This window comes from Pipistrellus hanaki, assembly GCF_964339955.1.
Source record: "Pipistrellus hanaki genome assembly, chromosome: 2".
Classification (NCBI taxonomy): Eukaryota; Metazoa; Chordata; class Mammalia; order Chiroptera; family Vespertilionidae; genus Pipistrellus; species Pipistrellus hanaki.
Window position 1 is genome coordinate 190,840,163 of NC_140504.1, and position 14,649 is coordinate 190,854,811.

Genomic DNA, 14,649 nt, shown 5'->3' on the forward strand with positions numbered 1-14,649 from the left:
AAAGTGCCTTAACCTCTGCAAGCCTCAGGCTCATCGTATATAAAATGGGCATAAATCTAGAACTTGTGTCTTGGAGTTTTCATGGGGAAATAAGAATAAGAACATGCCCCGGATGGCATGGCTCAGTGGTTGAGCATCAACCTATGAACCAGGAGGTCACAGTTCAATTCCTGGTCAGAGCACATGCCCGGGGTCTGGGCTTGATCCTCAGTGTGGGTGGGGCGTGCAGAAGGCAGCCCATCAATGATTCTCTTTCATTGATGTTTCTCTTCCCCTCCCTCTCCCTTTCTCTCTGAAATCAATAAAAATATATTAAAAAGAAAAATCGTAAGAAAATAAGGCCTGTAGTCCTACAGTAAGAGCTCAGTAAACATTTGCGGTTGTTGTGCCAGGGGTTTGCCAGGTATGACACCATAGCAGCCACACCCTCACATCCGGACCCGCCATGCCCTCAAGCCCGGGGAGGGATGCATTTTGTGGTGCTGGCATTCAATCACCGAGGTAACTGGCTCCTCGGTGCTGCCAGAATGAGTCCGTGTCCTCTTAGCCCAGAGCACCCCGATGATGTGAACCACAACAACGCCTTCCCGTGGATCCTGGACGCCCACCCAGGGACAGAGCCTCGAATGTCATGTCCACTTTTGAAGCTGCCCCTCTCCAGAGGCACGGGCCAGCTGGTCCCCGTTTAGGGAGAGGAACGCCGCCCGGAGGCTGCCTGGCACACACCTGGGCCCTGTCAACAACGTGGCCCGCGTGCTGGAGTGGGCGGCAACTCCATGTGCCCGGCGTGGCTCAAACCTGCTGGCGCACTGCAGTAAAGCCGCCTTCGACTTAATATATGCTAATTAGATTTTAATGGGATTCAGATTTCCAGCAGTAGTGCAGTGTTAGCCAGGGTAAGTTATAATCATATCTAATTGGTAATTCTAACATAACAAATTTCTTGGATAAATTATTCTTAGTTAATAGTCCCCCAGGAACAACCTCAACACACACACACACACATACTCACTCTCTCTCACACACACACACACACACACTCACTCACACACACACACTCACTCAATCTCACACATATATATTTTAGGGAAAACTGAGAAAAAAGAGCACGTGGAAGCAGGCAGGCTCACAGCAAGGCTAGCTGCTATTTAAAACCTGGACTCCTGCCCTAACCAGTTTGGCTCAGTGGATAGAGTGTCGGCCTACGGACTGAAAGGTCCCAGGTTCGATTCCAGTCATCGGCATGTACTTTGGTTGCGGGCACATCCCCAGTAGGAGGTGTGCAGGAGGCAGCTGATCGATGTTTCTCTCTCATTGATGTTTCTAACTCTCTCTCCCTATCCCTTTCTCTCTGTAAAAAAAATCAAGAAAAGGAATTTAAAAAAATAATAAATAAAACCTGGACTCTTCAGGACCTTGGCCAGAGCCCCTTGCCAAAGCCTTTGCTTTGCTAGAACCCAAAGTTCAGAGCGCCTGAAGGCAGGAGTGGTGCTGTGGGTGGGTACCACCTCTGGTAGACTGCTCCCATCCCAGGAGGTGGCACCCGGTTCAGGCCTCAGCCCCTACACAGGGCGTGGGCCCAACCCTATCCCTGGGGAGGCCCTCCCCACCACAGAGGCTCCTCCCCCCGAATCTGTATTGGAATCCTTCCCCAGTGCAGATTCCGTGGCTCCAAGGGGGTTTTCTCGACCAGGCAGACAACTGAGTGTTTTTCTAGAAAAAGGGGTGGGCCAGCCCTCCTGCCTTCTGGTCGTCACGTTGCCACCAACCGGCTGTAGCCTGGGCAGCTGCCCGGCCTCTGCTCTCCCAGCGGCGTACTGACCGAGACGCGGCAGCCCTTCCTGGCTCAGCTGGAAGAAGGAAGGAGCCTGTTCTTTGGCGCTGGGGGGAGGGTGGACCTCCTGCAGCCCAAAGGGGTCTGCAGGGCTGGCCTCCCATTTTCCTTCTGCCCTTCCTGTTGGGCCACTCCCTGTCCCCCTCAAGGCCTGCTTTTGGGGGAACTCACTTCAAGCACCGATTCCCTGTGGTTTGGAACAAGGGAAAGACTGTGAGCTCTTTACCCAGATCCCAGAGCTGTGCCTGTAAGCTGTGTGATCGTAAACAAATGACTGACCTCTCTGAGTCTCTTCCAGTGCATCGATAATATAAGGAACATCCACTCCCAGAGCCGGTGAGATGGATGCAGTGCCTGGCAAGCGGCCGATGCTTCACGAATGCTAGCTGTTCTCGAGGCAGATGGTCCCCAATCAGCATCTCTCTTGCACCCCAGACCTGCGGGGCACCACCCCTGGCACGTCCCCCCTCCTCTAAGGTCAGCTGGTCCGGCATCAAGCTTACCGTCCTCTGGGTTCTTTCCTGAGGCTCTGCCTGTGCAGGCCAAGGTCCCCTGGCTTGTGTCACGGTGCTCCCTCCCTCATGTCTCACAGCCTCCATTCCCGGGGGGCCTGGCCTCCTCCAAGCCTGCACCCCTCCAGCCCCACTGCCGGCGCTGCTCCCAGTGGTCAGACTGCTCCCGCCCTGGCAATGCCTCACACGGAGGGCTCGTCCCTGGGAAAGGTATCAGCCCCTCGGAGCTTTCTCCCCTCATTTGGAACTTGGGGTGCAGGGCTGTTTTAAGGGCTAACTGATCCAGCACCATGTGCGGTATGTCACCGAGGGTCTTCCTCTCCAGCCAGGGCCACTGCCCTTCACGGAAACTCCCCCCAGAACTAGTTACGTGAGCCACTAAATGGCCTCCTTATGCCACGAGCAGTTCCCCAATGACCTGGGATCCTGTTACAATGCAGGTTCTTCTTCTTCTTCTTCTTCTTCTTCTTCTTCTTCTTCTTCTTCTTCTTTTTAATATATTTTATTGATATTTTACAAGGAGAAAGGGAGAGAGAGAGAACTAGAAACATCAATGAGAGCGAAACAATCAGCTGCCTCCTGCACACTCCCCACTGGGGATGTGCCCGCAACCAATGTACATGCCCTTGACCGGAATCAAACCTGGGACCCTTGAGTCCGCAGGCTGATGCTCTGTTCACTGAGCCAAACCAGTCAGGGCACGATGCAGATTCTAATCTAGCAGGTTGGGGTGGGGCCGAAGGTTCTGCAGGTTCAGCAAGTTCCCGGGGAATGCTGGGAGCACACCGAGGGAGGAGGCTCTGGAACTGCCCGCTGGGATTCCGAGCATCTTCTGTGGTTCTCGTGCTCCCACCGAAGCTGCCTCCCTGTGGCACAGGGAGCCCGACGGCAGCCAACACTGAACACGCACAGTGTCCCTGGGGCCAGTCCTCCTAGCTGCCCATCTATTCATTCATGTGATTCTCCGGTGAGCACCATGGGCACCGGCCTGCCCGTGTTACAGGCGAGGGGGCAGAGGCACAGAGAGGCCCGAGTCGCAAAGACAGTGAGTGGCCGAGCTGGATTCAGAGCCAGGCTGGCCTGTGTGCTTGGCCTTGGCCGTGCTGCTGGCTCCCCTGACAGCCTGGGAGTTAAGGGACTTGGGGAGGGACTGTCCCCTGCAGTCAGAGAGAGAAGGTCCCAGGGGGAGGCCGAGTTTGAGAAGGTGGGGTGGGGACCCCAGTTTAGAAAAGGCCTCCTCCAAAGTGCTTTTTGTCTGTGCCCCTCCGGGATCAGAGGAATGAGAGGCTGGAGGGAATGGCGGCCTGGGGCTGGGCGGGCGGCTGCCTGGGGCAGGGAGGCGGGGAGGGGAGAAGAGCAGGGGGAGGCAGGCCAGGCAGCTGCCAGGAAGCTCTGTCACAAGGTCTGATGCAGCTGGCAGCCCGGGGCTCTGCTGTGTGTGCTGACATTTAGGCCTGCCACTGATGATTGGGCCCATTTTGGAAAAGTGCATGTATTTTGCACATCTATTTCCTTCCACCCGTCACTCAGGCCCGCCGTGCCCACAGGGGGCCGAGGGCGCAATCACGGACATAACAGCCTAAGTGCCTTTCAGAAGGCCCGCTCTGGCCCGGTTTGCCTCCACCTCCCCCTGGCTGCAGGCCGGTCTCTTGCGCTTCATCCATGTCTCTCTCTCCTTTCCCCTTGCTGTCTCTCTGCCTCTCACCCTCTTTGTTTCTGTGTCTAGATTGGCTCTCCCTCTTCCCCCACCTCTCTGTATGGCCTAGAAAGTTCTCCTCCAGAATCTCTCTCCCCAGTGACCCCTTCTCTGTCCCCTCCATCCCCTGTCTTCAAACCCCTCCGAGGAGCCTCCTGTCTCCCAGATGTCTGGTCCCAGGGTGAGCCTGACCCTAGTCCGCAAGCAGCTCTCCTTGGCTGGGGGCCCCTTTCCCCCTCCTTCCCTCCCTCCCCAATACCCTTCCCTCCCTTTGTCTCTCCAGGCCAGTTATCCTCCCTAGTCCCCTCTCTGCTCCTTCCAGCCTCTTCCCCTCTCTGCTCCCCTGACTCACCTCTGCCCTCAGGACCCCTCCCTCTCCCTACATCTCCCTTTCATCTTCCTGACCCTGGCCTCTGCCCTGGCACCTGCCTCTGCCCTGGAAACAGACAAGTGTGCATCCAGGTTGGGGCCCGCCCGGGGCTGTCAGTTCCCCTGCGAGGCAGAGCCCAGGGCCTTGTTTTGGGTTTGTTTTCTCAGTTCTGTGTACACGCGTGCATTTCATAAAGCCGAGGGCCCTTCTGGTCGGCAGGGCTGGGCCCTTGACCCTGAGGCAGGGGACCCACCTGTAGAAGCCAGGAATCACCGCTCCATGTCTCCCCACAGACAAGGTCATCGTGGCCCTGGGCGGAACTGGCTGCTGGCATCTCTGGTGCCGTGGTGTAACCGGGCCCCCAGATCCTCCCCTGCTTGGCTAATAGCTCGGCCAGAGTAGACGTAGGAGGGGCGGATGTCTCCATTCATGGAGGTGAGTGGGGCAGAAGAGCCACATGACTCCTCTTGGGGATGCTGTGTCACCCCAAGATTGAGGAGAAGATGGTGACTCCGGGCTTTGCTTCTCTTGCAGGTGCACAGGCCTTGGGACCCCCAGCAGAGCCACCTCCTCCCTTCCTCCCCTCCTCCCCAGAAGGGGCAGCCCTGGAAGGAATCCATCTGCCTCCCCCACTTCCCATGATCTGTTCACAGCTCGAAAGCCCGGGCCAGACAAGGGCGGTCCATCATGGAGCTGCTGTGCATGAGACCGCTAAGAGCTCCACTGGCAGAGCTGGGCTGGCACCGGGCCCATGTGCTGCAGATAGCGGTTCTCTGCATCTGCCCTGTCACCTGAGCACCAGAGTCAGTGGCACCTGGCATAGTGGCCCAAGGGGCCATTGGCCAGCTCGAGGGGCCTCTGCCAAGCCAGAGTGCCATGGAGGTGGGGTGTCACCCCATTGTGGGCAGGGACAGGCCTGGCTTGTGCTGGGAAGAGCAGTGGGCAGAGTGGGAGCTCCCAGGGGGCCAGGACTGGGTGTCAGGCCCAGACCAGCTGCCATGCTTCAGGCTGATCTGCCTTTGAGCCAGGAGGGGCCCCAGGGGACAATGCAAACTGGACCAGAAGGCGGGGCCCTCTCTCTCCAGTGACGGCAGCGTTTGGGCCGGTGCCCAAGAGACAGCTGAGGCATCTGAACTGACTGGGAGCCAAACTGTGAAGGTGGCAGCGTGGACTCTGAGGCCCCTTTTAGCCTTCAGGTCCTGGCTGCACGTCACCACCCCCTGGGAGCCTCCCTTGATTTCCCCCTGAAGTAGAACAATCCTTCACCCATCCTGTGACCGCACTATGCTCTCTCACTTTTCCTTCCATGCTTGTTGCATAGGATTCCCATTCTCTCTCCCTCTGTCTGTCATTCCAGAAGGATCTGGGGCTCTTCCATGGCAGATTCTGCCCAGCCTATCTCTCGGCCTCCCTGCCTGGCATAGAGCCAGGCCAGGGGTGCTCAGGGTTCATCAGATGAGCAAACGAGCCAGTGGATGAATAAATGAAGCATCCATCTCCCTTCTCAGGCTGGGCTCTGTTTTAGTCATTCTTGCTGCCCTCCCTGCCCCTCCCCTTCCATCCCAGGTTGAATGAAGCATGCTCTCCAGTCTGCTCAGGACACAGACTCCTCAAGTTCAGCCCCCATTGGCTGTGGTACTCAGCTGGCTTTCTCGGGTGTGTTCCCCGCCGCTGTCTGTGGTTTATCCACTTGCTGTTGAGATATTAATGCACCTTCAGGGTCAGTGGAGCCCAATGACTATGATGTTAATAGGGCAAAGCAATTTCAATTTCATGCCTACATGGGCTTCCCTCTATTAAGGCAAAGAGAAGGAACAAATCCTTTTTTATTCCTTCCAGAAAACAGTCAAAACCATTGTGTGAAAGAGGCTTAGGTGGGATTGCCGGCAGGCGGCGGAGAGGGCAGGAGGCTCGTGGGAGACAGAGCAGGGGAAGAAGGAAGTAGGTTGAGAAGGAGAAGAAGGAAGTAGGCCAGCGGTACTCTGTGGTTGCTGCTTACCGATCTGGCCTGGGTGTTTATTACTGATGCACAACTGAGAGTCTTTAAGGCTGGAGAATCATCGGCTTCAGTGTTGCTATCAGCTTGCAAAATGTGGAGAGGCAAATATTCACCGAATGAATGGATAGTTTATTTGTTATATGTTTAGGAGAGAAGTTGCTGTGAAGAGCCATTTGGGCTTCTCCGTATCAATGAGAGTGTGTGAACATGGAGGGTGGGAAATCAAAGATTCTAGGACATCAAGTTCAGAATGGGGGGCTGCTGAAGACTGCAAAAAATGGCCCTCATTCTGCCTCCTGCTGTACCCACCCATGATGCAATGCGACTTTGCAAGCTATTCTCATCAGAAAGTGCCATTTATTTCTTCACCCTTTGAACCGGGGCTGAGCTTATGACCTGCGCTGGCCCAAACAATGGAGCGGAAGTGACAGAGGGCAAGTTCCCTGAGGCCACGAGGGAGTGTGTGCTCCAGCTCTCCCTGGCTCCTCTGTCTTCACAGGCTCCTCTGCTGGAGGACGAGAGACCGTATGGGGGCTGGGCTGACCCATCTCAGCAAAGGCCGCCTGGACCAGCCAGACCCCAGCTGGCTCAGCAGCTAACTTAGATGCAACGGGGTGGGATGAGGGCGGGGGCAGCCTCCATAGGCCAAACCTGGCCCAGACCAGCCACTGACCACAGCCTAATGAGGAATAATAAACAGCTGTTGTGTTAAGCGACTCCGTTTGGGGGATGTTCATTATGCAGCACCGCTGCGGCAATAGATAACCGATACAAGAGCCATGTGACAGCGCTCCCACTTAATGCGCAGCATCCATCACCCTGCAGGCTCGGGCCATGGTGAGCAGTTAATAAATATTTGTTGAGTAAATTTATGGGCTGTCAGAAGCACTGATATAACAACTTGTCTTTCCCCTAAAAATGTTCTGAATTGTCTGGTCTGTAGGCCTTTGCCCGTGTTCTCTCTGTCTAGAATATTCTCCTCCATCTTCTGCCTGGTCAGATTCCGTTTTTCTTTCAAAGTTCTGTTCATATGTCACGTGTTCTCTGATCCTCTCGTTGCATCCTGACCTCAGAGGAATGAATCTCTCGAGCATGGGGGAGGGGCTGTGCTGAGCACCTGTGGCCGTTTGCGGTTCCTTGGTTGGTTGGGTAAATGTTCTCCCCTCACTGGGCTGCGAGCTCCTTCCAGGTGGAGAGCACCGCCTGCTCACCCCTGCAGCCTGGGTGCCCAGCACAGAGCCTGGCCCTTAGCATGTCCTTGGGAGGTGCCCACTCACCCATCCATTCATTTACTAAATGGTTGTTGAGCACTTGCCATGTGCTGCTAGGCTGTGGAGGGGTGAAGGAAGGAGATAAATAGAAGAGAGCAGCTAAATGTTGGACCTGGTCAGCTGGGTTGACGGTGGTACCATTTCCTGAAAAGGGGAAACACCATGTTTGCAAGGGAAAAATCACAAGTTGGTTTTCAGCCACATGAAGTTGGAAATGCAATGGGAGAGGGGAAAACTGTAGGAAGTTGGACATCCGAGTCTGGAATTCCAGGGGAATGTTATGGAGTCAGAGATTTGGGTGTCAAGGTGGAAGTTCATTGAAAGGGTCATCCAGGCCTGACTTGGGCAGGGGCAAAGGGGCAGGGATGTCAACAAGAGGATAGAGGCACTGCTTCATTCCAGCCTGGCGTGTCGGGGGGCTTGGAGGTTTTGTAGGCAGGGGTCCCAATCCCCAGGACATCTGTGTGGACTGGGAGAAGCACAAGGAGCTCAGTGAGGTCATGTGTCTCCTGGCTGGGAAGGGAGGGGCCCGGGGCACTCTGAGGCAGCAGAGGCAGGTGAGGGCCTTCCTCCCAGCCCACCCCCTTCCTCTGGCTCATCTGGCCTGTGCCTCTTCATGGCAGACCCAATGCACTGTGCTCACCCTGTACACAGGAAGACCGCATTTCCCAGCCTCCTTTGCAGCTAGGTTGGGGCCATGTGACTTCTCTGATCATAGGGTACAGGCAGAGATGATCTATGTCGCCACTAGGCTTGGCATTTAAAAATATCCTATGCCATTTTGTGAGTTTCCTATTGCTGCTGTAAGGAATTACCACAAGCTCAGTAACTGAAAACAACACAAATTTATTTCCTTGGAGTCCTGGGGGTGAGAAGTCTGGAGAGAATCTATGGTACAAAGTGTTGGCAGGGCCAGTTCCTCCTGGGGGCTCCAGGGGAGACTCATTTCCCTGCCTCTGTCAACTTCCAGAGGCGGCCTGCCTGCCCTGGCTCGCAGCCCCCTCCTTATACCACTCCTGTCAATCTGTTGTTTTCTTCTAGTGCCTTCTCTCTGGCCTCTTATAAGGCCCCTGTGGTGACACTGGGCTCAATAGGATGGCCCAGAGCAATCTCCCCATCTCAAAACCCTGAAATTAATCACATCAGCAACATCGATTTTGCCACGTAACCTAACATGCACACGGATTCTGGAGATTAAGACGTGGACATCTTTTTGGGGAACTGTTATTCTCTGCACACTGCACTGACCCTGTAGCCCCCTTTTCCTCTGCCCTGGAGAAGATTCTAGAAGCCATATGTTCCAGCTGGTATAGCCACAAGGTGAAAGAGGACTGTCCAATCTGCCTTGGGCTTTCCATAGCCACAGATAACTTTTCCTTGTGAGAATGTAGTGAGACTCTGGGGTCGATGTGTTCCTGCAGGCTAGCCTCTCCCTTCCAGACAGTAGTACAGGGTGCCACGGGTTCTCCGTGGTGACTCTCAAGTCTCAGCCACAGCTCCGAGAGGCCAACCCAGCCTTGCCAATGACGCATTCTTGCCCCCAGAGCTAATCACTGAGTGGCATGGGGACTCTTCTAGTGATTGATTAGAAAGTTCCGGAACCTCTGCCCCTGACTTACATGTGACCTTGATTGACTGACATTGGCCTTGGCCATGTGACTTGCTTTGGCTAACGGTCATGGACATGACAGGCAGATGCTTCCATGGTGGCTGCAAAGTTTGGTTTATTTCTCCAGCTTTGGTGATCTACCATTGAATGGCCAAAGGTCAGAGAGCCACCTCACCTTTAGCCTGAGCCCCAGAGCAAACACTCTTGGAGGAGACTGGAGCTCAAGCCACAGCCTGGAGGCTAGCCAGGAATTTCGGAACCACAGGAATTTAGAATATTCTACCTGTCACCTGAAGCAGAGGTGCCCACTGAGCCCAGTCTGGATCAGCTTTACCACTTCATCCTGAATAGGAACATGACCATACATGCTCGTTGTTGCAGGCCACTAAGATGTGGGTTGGTTTGTTAGGCAGCATTATTGTGGCGATAGCTGACCATTACACTTGGTCCCGAGGAACTTTTAATTTCCTGAACGTCTCTGGCTACTCCCCACACCTGGCTGTTAGGATATGCATGAGCCTGAGCTGCCTCTCCACCCCTCATCCCGGGAGGAGCATGCTCCATCTCCTTCGTCACCTCCCTCCACCCCAGTGCCTGTCCCCATGTTGGAGGCCAGGAAGCACCCAGTTGCCGTGATAGAACAAATGAAGAACGCAGAGCCACAGTCCCAGGTGGGGAAAACCGTTCTGTTTGTTTTAATTAAACCGACCGAAGAAGCCAAGACACAGACAGAAAGAGACTAAGAACAAGACTGGAAATAGTTTAGAAAAGAAATGAAAAGCGATCGCAGAGGTGTCAGTGCCAGGCGGAGTGGCTGGGCCTTCACGTCAGCTCCAGGAGCACTGTCAGGGCGAGCACCAGGATGAGCCAGACACCAGCAGGGCCAGAGGTGGAACCTGTGCCGGGCGCAGGGAGCAGGTCAGAGCCGGCAGACCCACCGCGGCGCCTACTGAGGGAGCCTGGGAACGGCGGAGACTCACAGGGCCCAGCAGAGTCTGGACTTCTGCATCTGATCCCAGCTCTGCCACCTGTCCCACCTGAGGTGACCCCCCTCACTGCCCTGGGCCTGCTGGGCTGAGGCCAAGCTCCCTGGTGGCCATCAGGGCCCTCCAGTGGGGACCAGGACTGGGGGCCCCATTCTGAATTGTGAGATGGGCCCAGTGTGGGGACAGGAGAGCTGGTGGCCTGGGAGCAGTGCCTGGGTCCCTTGGGGTGGTGCCCAGATTGGGGGAATCATGGGGAGGGCAGTCTGAAGGGCCCCAGCAGAGCCTACTGTCTGTGCTCCCAACTCCCCTACGGAGTGGTCCCATGTCCCAGACACAGCCCCATTGTCAATGCTGGACATGTGTCCTTGGGATCAGGAAGTTGAGCTCTCAGTTAAAAACACTGGAGTCGCTGCCCTGGCCAGTTTGCTCAATGGTTAGAGTGTCAGCCAGTGGTCTGAAGGGCATATACCTCAGTTGCAGGTTCCATCCCTGGCCCTGGTCGGGGCATGAGCAGGAGGCAAACAATCGATGTGACTCTCTCATGGCAATGTATCTCTTCCCCCACCCCCCTCCCCTTCTCCTTCCCTTCCTCTTTATTTAGAGAATCAATGGGAAAAATACCCTCGGGTGAGGATTTAAAAAAAACTGGAATCGCTTGCTGTGGATGGTGCTGGGGACACACGTAGTCGCTGGAAATCCCTGCTGCTACTTTGGGTGCCAAGTCCCCTTTACTGCCTCAGGGCCCACTCCTGACCCTCTGACCAGTCTCCTGCCAAGGCTGGGGGTGGGGGGGAAGGGGTAGGCAATGGGAGGTTTGGGGACCAGAGCTTCCAGCCTTGAAAATCCCACTTCCCAGCAAGGAGCTCTGAGTGGAGACTTACCATTGGAGTCCTCCGTTCCTCTTGGGATATTTGGGTTTTCTGTGGGAAGGAACAGAGAGAGAACTAACGAGCGGATGTCTTTGGAGTGTAGTCAAGGAGCGCCCCTCTAGCCCACACCTCCCGTGTGGTTTCACATGCTGTCTTGGTGCAGACACACCCTTGTGGGCCGGAGGTGGCAGCCCATTGTACAGATGGAGAAACTGAGGGAAGTTATGTCCTTTGCCCAAGGTTGCCCAGCTGCGAAGTGGTGGACCTAGGGTAACGGCCGAACCCCAGTGCCACCCTGTGGGGTTCAGGCCCTTGCTGTCCCCTCCTCCTCGGGGCAGTGTCCGCCAGAGCCCTGGGTGGTCCCCCCGCCTGAGCCCCAGTCGGGCACAGCGTACCGAACACGATGAGCCGGGTGTGCGTGTCGGTGGAGCCCAGCGGGTTCTGGGCTGTGCAGCGGTACATGGAGCCGTTGAGCTCGGCAGGAACCCGCTCCAGCACCAGCTCCCTCCCGTCGAACTCGGTGCTGCCGTCCAGGAGGCGGCTCCCGACCCGCGTCCATGTGAACAGGGGCTCCGGGAAGACCTCGTTCTGTTGGCCAGAGCAGGGGAAGGTCTGGTCACAGGAGAAGCCATTCTGCCAGAGCAGCAAGGGGTCAGGGCCACGGCCCGGCCATGCCTGGGGACACGGGCTTATCGGTGGGTTCGGAGGGGCTTCCTGCAACACCAGGCAGAGGAGGACTTAGGGCTGGAAAGAAGGTCAGGTCCATGAGGTATGTCTACCCCGGGCTCTGGGTGGGTAAGCAAAGACGCAGGAACCTCTTGCCCCTTCTCATCGAATTAGCAGACGGAGCAGCAGACCGAGGCCCACCGGCTGGGCTGGAGGTGGAGGGGAGGGTCTCAGAGCTGCTGCCAGGGAGCCCAGGGCCTGAGCTGGGGCCGCTCCCATCTCCCACACCCCACGGGAGCTCAGAGAGAGGCCGACCTGGAATCCATGGACCAGAATCCTCACTGTGTCCCCGACCCGGGCTCTGCTGGGCGTCATCACGATTTTGGGTCCTTTAGGGGCAACTGTAGGGAGAGGAAGGCCAGGTCAGAGGTGTGTGTGTGTGTGTGTGTGTGTGTGTGTGTGTGTGTGTGGTGGGGGAAGAGACTGAGCAAGAAAAGCAGGGGCAGGGAAATGGAGGAGAAGGTGCCAGTCCAATTCTAGTCCAGTTCCAGGATGTTCATCATTCATTCATTCATTCATTCATTCATTCATTCGAGTCTGCCTGCGTTCATTCACACACATTCCCCGAGCTCCTGCGATGAGTCCAACCTGGCTGGGAGCTGGGGAGCCAACAGTTCACAGAACACGGTCTCTGCCCCAGTGGACAAGGTGGGGGGATCCCGGGTCTCGGTCCTCCCTGCCCCTCTTCCTTACGCCCTGTGTCACTTCTCCAAAGCCCCCTGTACTCTGGGCATGGGAGACAGGTGCCCAGGGCACTGCTGTCCTGTGAGCAGGTAACATCAGGGTGGACGAGCCACTGGGATCACGGGGTCCATCCCCTCAGGGTTCAGATGGGGAAGCCGAGGCCCATGGGTAACAAAGGGGTCACAACGGAGCCAGCTTTCCACATTCCCTCACTTCCAGGCCAGGACTCTGCCCCACAGTCACTCACTCACTCACTCATCCTTTCAACAAGTAATTATTGAGCCAACCCTGTGCCCGGCTGTGGGGCAGGGCTAGGCACAGCGGTGAACAAACCAAGGGCCTGCTGACTCGAGCTTGCCATTTAGTTGCAAACAAGTACACAGACAAGAAACGGAAGGTCCTGAGGAGGGTTCCAGGTGGAGGGAACAGCCAGGGGGTGGCGCTGAGGCAGAGGGTCAGGGGGTCAGGAGGGTGGGAGCTGGGGACAGATTGGGCAGCTTCCTGGGCCAGAGTGTTCTGACCGGAGTGCCCGGTCTGGGCCACTCTCTGTGAACACCTCACAGAGGAGTTGGAGGAGAAAGCTCTGTCCCGGGTCCGGGCTGGCCTGGGACCTCCCCGCTCTGCCCTTGCCTGCTCGCCTAGCCTCTCCTTCCCACTCAGAGGCTCCGAGCGAAATCAGAGCAGCTGGCGATGCGGGTGGTCTCCCAGGCCCTGCCAACCTCATTCTCTGAGGAGGAGACCAAAGGGCTGTTAATTAAATCACAAGCAAAGACATCCGGAGGCGCCCCAGGGGGCGGCCGGAGCCTCATTGGGAAGAGCTGGGCCTGCTTCGAGGACGGAAGTGGGGGGTAAGGCCTACTGTTGGTTTCTGTATCCACAGGAGCGAGGGGGGTCCTGGCCCGGGAGGCGGAGAGCAAGTTCTGCTCTATTCTGTGAGCCTTGGCCCAGTCACACCAACTGGCATTCCCCACCCCCGCCCCGCCCCCCGAGCAAATGGGAACAGTGCTAACGGCCAGTGTCCACACCTTCTCTCTCCCCCCCGCCCCGGGATGTTAGGAAAATCAGGAGGTGAAGGTCTGAGGGCCGAGATCTGTCGAGCCACATGAAGCACCAGGCACTGTGCTCATGCCTTATGCGCATGATCTCATTGAACTTCATGACCTTTCGAGATTGTACCAAGGAGATGCAAGCTTAGGGCAGTGGTCAGCAAATTGCGGCTCGAGAGCCACATGCAGCTCTTTGGCCCCTTGAGTGTGGCTCTTCCACAAAATATCAAGGCCTGGGTGAGTCTATTTTGAAGAAATGGCGTTAGAAGAAGTTTAAGTTTAAAAAATTTGGCTCTCCAAAGAAATTTCATCCGTTGTCCTGTTGATATTTGGCTCTGTGGACTAATATTTGGCTCCACTAGCTTAGGAGGCTCAAATCACTTTCCGCCATCTTTATTCACACTCCGTAGGTCGGTCGCAGGTGGGAAGCGCTGCCTGGGGCAGGCAGTGCCACCCTGGGTACTCTGTCTGCTCTCGCTGTCCTGCTGGGGCAGCACTGTCGGGCTGCGGCCAGCAGAGGGCGGGGAAGGGCGCCCATGTCCAGGAGAGGCCTGAACCCCTGAAGGTCAAAGCAGACGCCTTATGCTTCCGGGTCAGATTCCTCAGGGCCCTGTTTTCTAAAGGCCCATCTCCTCCCTTCAGCCTTGGGCCTGGGCACCAAAGAAAGGGACCCTGATCTGCCAGCCGGAGGCCTGCGGTGTCAACAACCCTTACCTAGTAACTGCCCCTGAGGTAACGGGCCTTCCATTCATGCAGAAAACCTCTGTCCCTGAGCGAATGGGTCTTATTTCATACAGAAGACCTCTGTCACCTCCCATGTTCTCAGCTGTGATGGAAAAACCCTCTCTGACCTTCCTGTGACCCGACTCAGCAACTGTCCCTGAGAAGTCCCTGTGCTCTTCCCTCACCCAGCAAACCTCCCTATGCTTTCCACAGTCCATTTCAACCTTGAAAACCTTCCATAGTTCTTAAAAAATGTTTCTATTGATTTGAGAGAGGAAGAGAGAGAGAGAGAGAGAGAGAGAGAGATCCATGTGAGAGAGAAAC

The 14,649-nt window shown here is 56.1% G+C and overlaps 1 protein-coding gene across 1 annotated transcript in view; it reads right to left on the reverse strand.

Annotated features, from left to right (window-relative positions):
* Positions 1-9,963: 9,963 nt before the first annotated feature.
* IGSF21 (immunoglobin superfamily member 21) overlaps positions 9,964-14,649 on the reverse strand; it is a 200,521-nt gene continuing 195,835 nt past the window's right edge. The window contains exons 7-10 of the mRNA XM_084875253.1: positions 12,128-12,213; positions 11,542-11,734; positions 11,159-11,197; positions 9,964-10,187 (exon numbers count right to left, since the gene is read on the reverse strand). Of these exons, the coding sequence (XP_084731379.1) occupies positions 10,114-10,187; positions 11,159-11,197; positions 11,542-11,734; positions 12,128-12,213 (392 nt within the window). The 3' untranslated portion in view covers positions 9,964-10,113. The remainder of the gene's footprint in view (positions 10,188-11,158; positions 11,198-11,541; positions 11,735-12,127; positions 12,214-14,649) is intronic.